We start from the raw sequence: 11,767 nt of genomic DNA, 5'->3' as shown, positions 1-11,767 counted from the left end.
AAATGACACATTTTACTGTCAATTCGTGCTCATTAATTTCATTGGTACTTCCTATTTGTCACTGTTGAAGTCTAGGTATTAGACCTCAGTTATACCCATATTGCGGAATGCATTTAAGAATACATCAGATGTGCAAGTTTTTATAACTTAAATATCCCTTATAACATGTATACAAAATGGCGTGTGAAGAAACCCACAGTGTATATGAATTAATACTTTTAATATTGCCTACTCATTTTCCTTTCATAATAGTATTTTCATATTTCTAAGGCAACCGGAACATGTATTATCATTTACAGGTAGCTGGCAGAATTTGTTGTTAAAAAAAATTAAAACTACCTTCCCCCGTAGCTGTGCCCATACCTTAAATATTCTCGTTAGTAAAGTTCAGTCTCTTTCTAAAGAAAACCGACATTTAGGAATTTGTACCAGCTAATCATAATTAATTCTCCTATTCAGATTTGTTGACATAAAACGTATGTATATAATATATGTTGGCTACTCCACACCATGGGCACCTGTACCTAGGGGCAAAGAGGGACACTTCTCACCCCGTTCCCCCCGGATTTCACCTCTAAACATGTTATGGTAAACAACCATAAAACGTAACAACTGACAACTTCTTCCCCCAACCCCTCACCCTCGGAAACATTTCTACGAAATAAATCACACCACATCCACTTTATTTATTCTCGACTTTAGTAATCGAATGCTGTCTTATACATTGATTTTTCATGCTACATATAATTACTCCACCTGTTTTTAAAAGAAGCAATGATATCACCTGCAAGGCAGAAATCGCATTTTCCCCCAAATTCACTCTCATCAACTCCTGATTAAACATTTACTTCCTTATTATGATTTATATTTTTAAAATCTCTGCTTTTAAATTCCTTGTTCAGACAAATTCTTAAATATGGACATTGGTTAACTTAGGGGTTTGAATACGTATACACGGAGTAGTATTCGACATTTTATTCTTTAAGATCATTTATGTCTAACAAATTGATCATCTATCTCACCTAGATTCAGTTCTCATCTGATCGTTTTTCGTTCAAACGATTTTGCCTTTCTGCAACTACATATTGTAACTTATTTCTCTTTTACCTAGTTTTGAGGTTCGTTAGCATCAAATCAAGGCTCTTTTCAAAACTTGTTTGTTAGTTAAGAGGCCATTCCACATAATTATTCCGAAGGTCATTTACTAATGTTGGATCACATCATAAACTATTATACATTTGCGTAAATTTAATTCACGCCCCAATCATATACCTTTTACTGTAGTCGTAAGAACACATTCAATACAACTCTCTATGGGAGGTATGATTTAGTTGTTTCTTCCGCCATATTCGGCATGTAGCTTGCTGTAAAGGGCCAACTATATTTGACGTTTCCGGTCATGAGGTCTGTCAAGCCAATCTTTATTCTTTCGCTCATTCTTCGCGCGGAGGGATTCATACTAGAAGGGATCTTAGACGTCAGTCGAGACAATTTTGTTCATGGGAAGACGAGATGATTATCTTTCTAGCAAGATTTTCCTTCTCCCACCCCATCATCCCTATTTGTACATGATAGCTGGTATATTCCACCCTTTACTCGTCCCGTATTTGCTTACATAATTGTTCACATCTGCAAGTAGGTTGTAGTCCGAAGAATTTATTTATGTTGCTGTATCTGTCCTCGTTCGAATTTTATCAGGTTTGCTCATTGTAATTTGTCGAAATAGTTCTTTCGTGCAATACATACACAGCTAATTTTGGTTGTTAATATAAATCACCATTAGTTACGAAGTCATGAATTGACAAGTAAAATATCGTTTGACGAAGACAAAGATATTTGCTTGAAATGAGAGAATAAAGAATGAATACCTCGTATATTCACGAGATGAAATATATCCTTTACTCAATCGGCAAAAGCAAATCTTATCTGTGTTTTATAATCGAACGTTTGTGCTAGCAATATGTAGAAAAAAACTAAAAAAGCAGATGTATTTCTTCTCCAAGGCAAAACTGTCAGCAGTTTATGGTTTAAGTTTCAACTTTTTTTCTGCACAGAAAATATAAGTAGTATTATCATTTTTCCTAGCTGAAAGTATAACAGCCGATTAAAAACGAACAAAAGATATTTTATGTACATTATGGGACTTGAACTTGTCTTTTCTCTAAATGTGCAACGGCCAAATTAAGCAAAACACCAGGCAAGCGTCTAACATTAGCTCAGACTTCCTTATCAGAATGATATCTATGCCTATTACACGGTTCTCGCTCTTCTCTGTTGACCGTCCGGTGGCCAAGTAGTTAGCGCTTCCTACTCAGACGAGGGAGGACGCGAGTTCTCGAGTCATACCAAAGACTATTAAAAAGATACAGTACTGACAGTTGGGGAGAGAGAGAGAGAGACAGACAGACAGACAGACAGACAGAGACACAGAGAGAGAGAAAGATAGATAAATAAGTGGTCATAAACATTTACAATTTTTGTAATTAATGTATATGATTTTAACTAATTTTTAATTCTTATTCTTGGATGTAAATTGTATAGATCATCTTCATTTAAACCATGTCTCTGTGACAAGGGTCTATGAAGAGCGCATGATTAAAAAAAAGATCTTTAAATATATCCTGACGCATGTTTGGAAAATTACAAATAATCATCTAATAATCTTAATAATAGGAATTCATGACAACTTAGGGTTAATTTCTCATTGGCTGATGAGGTTTGGAAGTTCTAGAAGTATTCAATAAGTTCCTATTGGTTGGAGTTGAACTGATGATTGGCAATTTTTGCCATAAATTAAGTTGTGGAATCTGTCACGCGGGGTATGTTGCAAAATGTAGCCCTCAGAGAAGGTGCATATAAGGATAAAACTAAGCAATCCGATTCATTCCCATTTTATAATCTTTCTTATTCTTGTGTTCCTGTTGTAAGTCTGGTGATGTGTTTGTTGTTGTCCTTAAATATCACTCGCTCAATAAGTGCTCATTATTGCGACTAAATTATTATTCTGGAACTATTGGGAATTATTCGAATGTGTTTTCAAGAAAGCCATCTTCAAAAACGTCATGACCTTTGGCGGAACAATATATTTTTGGTTTGGAAGTTTATTTAACAATTTTCGTTTTTATTACTAGCACAACACTTTGTTAGGATTATGTTGGATACACTTCATAATACTGAAAGTTCGTCTAACATTTGCATCCATAAGTTGATAAATAAATAACTTACTTTGCTATATTTTATAAAACTTCTTGGGTTTGCTTCTTTCTGTTGCTAACTTTCTCACCATCGACTCCTATCAATGTGATATATATATATATATATATATATATATATATATATATATATATATATATATATATATATATATATATATATATATATATATATATATATATTGATATAGAAAGAGAGGAGAAACAGAGAGAACATATATATAGTATGAACGTTGTATCAATGATATACCACAAGATGTATACATTTTTTATTAAAAGGAAACGAGGCTTGCCTAGATTCGTTTAAAACAAAAACGTATACAACGACTTACACCACTACGCCATCACACATGAACGCTTAGTCATTCACGTACCGGCACATGAAAATTAATGTGAAACAGAAACTAAGCGAAAGGACGAACCATCAAGAGGTAATTAAAACATTTTTATATATTAAAATTTGATATAAGTCATTATTCTCCTTTTTAGCAAAAGTACTACCAACTCTCTCTCTCTCTCTCTCTCTCTCTCTCTCTCTCTCTCTCTCTCTCTCTCTGGTCGGTTTGACTTTAAATAAAACTCTCTCTCTCTCTCTCTCACCGTTTGGTTCGTTTGACTTAACTTTTATCATAATTCAGGAATCCAGTTACACCGTGGGATGACACAAACGAAAATCCTACACGCTTGTCATTTCATAGATTTTAGACCGCATCTTGCTACGATGATACAGAGAGAGAGAGAGAGAGAGAGAGAGAGAGAGAGAGAGAGCGTCCTTTGGATATTTTCATAATTGATTAATAATAAGCGATTTTTAGAACATTATAATATGTTTAAGAAACAACAACACTAACAAAACATTAAATGCATCACAGTATGTGTATAACGTAACCGAGAAATTTATCGTATAATGTCGACATGGTTTACAATTCCGTATCATTGATAAACACTGTAGATAAATCCCAAGGAAAGAGCACACATATCGTTACGACGAACCATATTCTTGTAGGTTACTTGGCGTAATTTCTATTTCAAGATTTAAAACAAGCCCAAATTCCTTTTCTTCCTCACTCCATATTTATGCGTACCTTGTCTGTTATGCAACAAAATGAGGGGGCAACAAAAAGCAGAAAGGATTACAGAGAATATTGTGTCCAATATTAAATTCGTTTAGAAAACTGGAATGATTAATACTTTTTATAGTTATTTTCATATGTCACTAATGATTAATGGGTGGCTATTCATCATTCATCTACAATCAACTGCACACTATCACGAGAATGTTTATATATGCATATTATGGCGTCATGTGCGGATCACTATTTGATATACCAATAGTATTAGTCTATCAAATTGCTTTATACCAACACTTTGAAAGCCATGTTATATATATATATATATATATATATATATATATATATATATATATATATATATATATATATATATATATATATATATTTGCAATACACTGACAACGAACATTATATATCTATTTTTTCAAAGGCTAATACAAAAACACAGGCAAGACAAACTAAATACAACAAAGCGTTAAGGTTACAAAATTTGACGTGGCTATTTTAATGGAATAAAAGCTTGAATGTTTGGATGTCTCAACACGCTGGCTTTATCTTGATGCTTGTGGTTAAAAATATTTTATATTCTCATAGAAATGGATGAGCCATATCACCATTGTTTAAACGAAAATTAGCATATCCGCAAATTATTCCTTGATATTTCATTGTTTTCGTAGAAATCTTCGGTAATTGGGTGACTAATAAGCAAACTGAAAGAATTGTTTAAATGAAAATGTGCCGCCACCAAAAAGATGATACTTTCATTTGTGCGTGGCTGTCACTGTCTAGTCTAAGGAGGCGAATCCAGTAAGATTCATTTTCCTTCCTGATTTCGGAACTCTAGTTGGAGTTGTGAGCAATTGCAATAAGTGTTACATCACTGAATGTGTGGCCAAGGAAAGAGAAGTTTTCTGCAACTGGACTTCTTTACAACTTCTTTGTTATTCAATCAGATCTGTAATGATTGATTTATTAGTGTATCTTTCCAGCTTCGCCGACATACTGAACGTTACAGATCTTACACGTGACGAGATAAATTACATTCTGTTTTGCACGGTCTGTTCGGTCCATGTATGTTGAGTTTTTCTCCAGTCACTGTGCTAGAAAATGTCCTGGTCTCTGTCATATGTTGACAGGTTTTGCACCTTTTATTGCCACAGGGGCCAGATTTACTAGGGTGGTCTTGGCTAGTGATTGACGTGGTTAGTGATTGGATTGTAGATGTCCGACAATCATTGAAAAACAGAACAAACATAATAATCAAACGTGCTGAGAAGGATTCTACTGATGTTGTTATGAATAGGGAAGACTTCATTAATTGGTTCATCATATCAGGCTTCTTTTGAAAACTTGTTTGTTAGTTACAACATTATTCAACACATCACTCTTCCAACTGTCAATTACTTATATTCGATGACATGACATATTATTATTATTATTAGTAGTAGTAGTAGTAGTAGTATTGTGTATTCTGAATCTAACAGTTTAGTTTCTAATTAAATTTAACTCATAGCCCTATCATATACATTTTATTATACTCGGAGGACCAAGTCAAATACAACTGTTTGTGAGATGTGGGATTTGATTATCTTTTTCCGACAGCCGCGGTGTGTAGACAGCTGTAAAGGCCCAAATCTGTTTAATGCTTTCGCTCAAGTCAATACTTATTCCTACGCGGTTTCTTCACGGGGAGTGAATCTCGGTGGAAGGGACCTTAGACATCAGTCTAGCAAGTTTGTTTTCTTTGGTACAGACGTAGTGATCTTCCATCTGTGCAGCAAATATTTGGTATATTCCAGCTATTGTTCGTGCTATATTTACTTTCCTAATAATTCCGATCTGCAGCAGTCGTAGCCCTAAAATGTTTTATACAGCCGTATTTCTCATTGTTCAAAATTTGTATCACGTTCGGTCGATAGACTTTGTCGAAGCAATTATTCCATGTAGTAAATACATAGTTAATGTTTGGATTTATATATAACTACAGTTCAGTACTGGGTCGTAATATATGTGGACAGGGGAAAAAGAAAAATTTGACAAATACAGGGGTGGTGAATAAAAAGAGTAACGATTATATTTTATTCACATGTGAAATTCAAAGTAAAATGGTATGTATGTATGTATGTATGTATGTATGTATGTATGTAGAGATCGATGGATGGATATGGACTTGTATACGTAAGTATGCATGTATTATTCTTGCTGTTGTTTTGAATTCAACGTCAATTCTCAGCTCATGCTACAGTATACATTGCGGCCAGTATAAATGGGGGAGCAAGAACCCGGGGAAAATCCCAGTAACAACCACCGGCCCAAGGGAACCAGTAGCAAGGTTTCTCACAAGCCACATTGGCCATACTTGAAGCCACGTGGTCAAGGGTGAGATGGCAGTAACCGATAAAGGAGAGAACTTTAGACCACTCGGTACCCGGTCGAGTGTGTGTGTGTATGTGTGTGTGTGTGTCGTCCTTTCGTGTGATATTCATTGAAAGATGATCTTCTAGATATTAATAATCTATTAATAGGCTTGTTGTTTGTCACTTTTATTTAATAAAGCGTATCCAAGCTATCATTTTCGTATCGAGGAAGACAACTGGTAAAAATCAGAACTGATCACATTAGAAAAAAAACAAAATGCTATCGTCCGTAACGCCCCTTAATCGATTTACTATTAATAAAATACATAAAGCTAGTCGTAATTAATTGACGCATGTTTTGACACGTGTAACTATGACATTTTGAGAGTTGGAAAGTACAAATTCTGCTCTGTTCCAATATAATACCATTGGCGATACCTTGACATACATGAGAATATCTACGACGCTCAGAAAGGGCCACATCACTTGTTTTTCTTGTTTTAAGGCGTCATGATTAATAAATATCAGTCAATATTAGTATGTCCTATATATGCAAATGTATGATGACAATTATTGCATTTTAATGTTTTTCTCCTCCTATAAAAGTGCTCCTATACCTGCCGATGGCGAGGTAGAAGCTGCAGGTTAGCCGGTCTCCTACAACAAGTATTCCTCTCTCTCTCTCTCTCTCTCTCTCTCTCTCTCTTCTGTTGCACTTTAAAACTCTCTCTCTCTCCTCCCCCCCCCCCTTGGTTGAAATATTGTGGAGTAAAACTGTAACATAAGCTATCAAAAACGTTTGTGAAGTCTACAAGGCAAGAGTTTCTTTTAATATTTTTAAAATTTGTTTAATTTACATATATTTATTCGCTGGTGTTTTCATAAGAGAAATGTGATTCTTTATTCCGTGATCTGGACGCACTTCACCTTGAAAAGGGCTTAATTTTGACGTAGACATTGGATTAATCTGATGCAGATAATAGATGAAATTGAGGTATAATAGATATTAATTTGATGACGAGAATAAATTTATTTCACGTAGATGGTCGATTATTTACATGTAATTAACATATTCATATGATGTGGATAATCGTGTAGTAGTCTTGTCTGAAATAGCTTCATATACTTAGTCGTCCATATTTATACTAGTCACTTTTATTGGGAAAATGTAGCTCCTGGAGATAGCTAACAGAGGAATATAATGGCATGAATGACATTGCGATAGTCCTTATATCCGGAAATTGGCATTGGTCTTATTTATATAGTTGATATTTTGGGGAAAATACTCTAGAATAGTATTTAATAACTTGGAACGAGCGAAAACCTGAACAGTACGCTTGTATTCGGATCAGGGTCATCCTTTATCATCTCATTTTTATTTTGATATTCCAGATTTTATTTGGAAAGTCAAGAATGGTTTAATCTGAAATATCTTCACGTGTATTGAGGTTTTTTGGCACCATTTTTAATTGATTTCTTTGGTTATAAAAGTTCATTGACCATTCGTTAATATAGTCTGAAGAGTTTTGGCAGTTTGCCTTAATTTACTTGAATATGTCCCAAAATGATTTTGTATTGGCTTCAAATAATTCATCATATTAACTAAGAACGATTTTTCATATAATTTAATCGGTAGGACAATTTCATTTTCATGCATGATTCTATTGTTTTAGTTATCAATATTTTAAAATTAATCAGGCTGCGGGATACTGTAATATCCTCATTCCATAACATCATCTCCTCCTCAATTGTTTCAGTAAACACCGCAGAAATACAACAATGGCTGCCATTGAAAGCATGTACACGTACTATATTTCACAAAAGGGTGTGATAAAATGTGCCTGTCACACCCTCATGTGTCCATTATAGCCTAAGATGACTCCTTGAACAAAACATATTTCCCTTTTTATCAAACATGCATTCATAGTTGTACTTTAATGTACTGAATTTGTATAAATGTATTATGGTTTGGTCATTAGTTTATTTTACTTATCGCACTTTGCTGTATGACTGAGCATTCGTCTATTTGACTGCGATTTCCTCCTTTATACCCTGTATCACCCCATCGACATATGTCCAAATTTTAATTTTGTAGAAAACGAAGAGGTATTCCGATTGAGTGCCTCTAACGCATGACGGAGCGTCTTTCCATAATAAAATAAGATGACTCTAATATTGCACCAGAAAGATATATTTTCAAAATAATAATAATACTAATAATAAAAAGTGTTGGGAGTGTTTGTAATACATGTTTTTGTTTCAAAGGTGCGTTCTACAGAAAACATGAAGGCAGCAATTATCGCCCTTGCTTTCCTTGCTGTTGTAAGCGCAACACCACCATGGTATTATGGTAACGTCGGGTACGGTCGGTATCCAGGTGGATACTATGGTGGTTTTTATCCCGGTGGATACTACGGAGGAGCGTATGGGGTTGGACTTGAATACGGCGGATACTTCCCTAGATATTTCGGCGGCTACGCTGGCTACAATCATGGATACAACGGTGGATACGGCATTGGCCTGCATGGTGGATATGGGGGTGGATACGGTTTGTGGGGAAATGGTGGACACGGTGGCGCTTATGGTTATAGTGGATACTACCGTAAGTGTAGATGAAAACACTCGTATAAAATTGTTAACGGCATATTATCCGCAATCCAGTGATCACGCCAAGTGTGAGACGAGATATATAAAAAGAGTAAAACTAACATTCAATTTATGTATAAGAGATTTTCGCCAACAAAAACTAGGAACCGAATTTTCGCTTTCCTTGGCGTGGCCAGAGGGATCTCTTTCGAGCCGGGATACTTGCTTCTTTTGATGGGGGCGTCTTTTACCTCAAGATACATATTTCTAAAAATCAATTGATAAATATGATTGGAAGTTTTATTGCTATAAATCAGTGCTAGAACATTTTCAAGCTATTTTAGACGCCTGTATTTCTTTATTTTTAAAATCCCAGGTCCCATGCTCCCAGCAACTGAATGGTTGGTTCCTTAGAAAAAAATGTATTGTCAAATTAAAATGTACACTAAATATCTGTCGGCGATGTGTTCGTAACAATATATTTTGAGACAATACTCGTTTTGTGGTAAAATTAGAAAAATACGTAAGAAATCGATTCACAAACAAAGCTAAACTAAGAAACAAAAGCGAAGCAAATTTTAAAAATATCAAGCAAACAAACAACGTCAAAAGCTTAGCTGTAATACATTAAACTGATGACATAAAGTTGGAATATTAACTAACCTTTAACATACATACATACATACATACATACATACATACATACATACATACATACATACATGGGCTTGTAAATGTATACTGACCTGTTCATAAACGATCCCAATATCAGAATTCAACCAAAGTTTTAGTTGTGTTGCCTGGTATCTTTCCAACTAAATACATTGTTTAATATTTTTCCTCATCTTCAGAATAAAATGTTTATGATACATTAATCTAATCGCTTTTGTTTTGACTATCGATTAGCATTATCATCAACATCTAATGTCGTTTCTTTTTCATGTGTCAATTAACATTATTATCAACAATATTGCTTCTTTTCAGCAATCAGAAAAGGCTACTAACATGTCAGAAATCCACAGTCCTCTCAGAGCTTTTGCTGATATAATTTGGTCAGGATTGTGTCCCAGGATTATTTAATATACTAAAGAATCGAGAAGATGCCGAGAAACAATTACTCGGCAGACATGCGCCAGGAGGCTGTCTTCAGACCACTAAAAATCCATCTTTCTAAAGTGCAATGTAGTAATAAATTTGCATGTATGAATACATTCTGTTGAATTATTGTTATTCGAAACTATGACATACTCTCTCTCTCTCTCTCTCTCTCTCTCTCAAATTTAAATGTAATACCGACTTCTAATAATCCATTGGAATCGCCTTTAAATATCAATTTATTAACGAGTAAAGGACAAGTATACATAGAAAACAACCTAGGATCACTCTTTCCCGAAGGTGGCTCATGACCGATGCAACAGAAGCAATAGTCCGCAAGTCCTCTTCACATTTTACATATCTTGGTTTATAAACACTCCCATGATTGCCCTGCAATTGTATTTTTTCTTATTTACAAGATAGTACAATACCATACTATTTAATACAGTAAAGTTCAATAAAATAAAATACATTGGTAAAATGCAAATATAATACAGTACCATACCACACCATGCAATACAGTACCATACGATACAATGCATTGGCACATTACAAATATACTGATATACAATACAATACAGTACATTATTTAAGATGCAGGTTCAAGTCTTGCCATCGGATCAGCCTATGTCAGCTACTTTTTTGTGACTTTGGGCATGACACTACCCCGACTGACTTAATGCCAAGTAACCTACTTGTGTTGCGTTGCCGTGAAACGCCGACTCTATCTAAATCGAGTTAACGTTCAGAATGATGGGTTGGTTTTGATTGGACTAAATATTGTCTATATAGTTGACAATAGCAGTAAATAAGCTGTATGAATATAGCTATATCTGATCCTATAATAGCATTAGCTATATCTGATCTGAATAGCAACATCATGCATACTGGCATTTCGACAGAAATAATATCTAAGCATAGCAAGATGTATCCGATACCCAGTTTTCTGTTTGGTAATGTACATTGGAAAGCATATGTGCTTGCCACTGTGTGGATTATGGCCATAAACGGTTGATTCAAAGACCTGAATAGCAGGGAGATATTTATCATCAACTTTGTCACTCTTTTACCATTTACAGTTTCTATAAGCAATACATTTTTACTCTAACTCTAACTTAAAATTAAAAGCTAAACTTTTTGAACTGAGATAGATCGGTCTATCTCTGTCTAGTCTTCACGCATATGTAAGTGCAAAACAAGTTTTGTAAGTGGACTAAGAGCTTTCGGCTCTAAATACGTGTTGTTTCAACGACAAAATACAAAACACAGACGAGACAATTAGAAAACGCAATATTACATGACTGTTTCTACGAGACGAAAAGCTTGAAACTTTTAATATTTCAACTAATTGGCTTCAACTTGATGCTGATGCTGAAAAATAATTTGTATTGACCTAGTAATCGATGAACCATATCGCCATCTATTTTTTATGTAAATTTCTGTA

The 11,767-nt window shown here is 34.6% G+C and overlaps 1 protein-coding gene across 1 annotated transcript; it reads left to right on the top strand.

The window, feature by feature from the left end:
* Positions 1-8,911: 8,911 nt before the first annotated feature.
* LOC149794880 (uncharacterized) lies at positions 8,912-10,437 on the top strand. Its single transcript, XM_089963984.1, has 2 exons — positions 8,912-9,244; positions 10,213-10,437. Exons 1-2 carry the CDS (start codon positions 8,926-8,928, stop codon positions 10,230-10,232), a joined length of 339 nt encoding a protein of 112 aa, XP_089820110.1. The 5' UTR covers positions 8,912-8,925; the 3' UTR covers positions 10,233-10,437.
* The last annotated feature ends 1,330 nt before the right edge of the window (positions 10,438-11,767 follow it).

This window comes from Sinohyriopsis cumingii, chromosome 7, assembly GCF_028554795.1.
Source record: "Sinohyriopsis cumingii isolate HCF-2022 chromosome 7, ASM2855479v2, whole genome shotgun sequence".
NCBI lineage: Eukaryota > Metazoa > Mollusca > Bivalvia > Unionida > Unionidae > Sinohyriopsis > Sinohyriopsis cumingii.
This window is presented reverse-complemented; position numbering and strand designations above follow the sequence as displayed.

Coding starts and splice junctions, on each gene's coding strand:
- LOC149794880 (XM_089963984.1), top strand. CDS start 8,926: ATGAAGGCAGCAATTATCGCCCTTGCTTTCCTTGCTGTTGTAAGCGCA. Junction 9,245..10,212: donor TGGTTATAGTGGATACTACC/GTAAGTGTAGAT, acceptor GCTTCTTTTCAG/CAATCAGAAAAGGCTACTAA.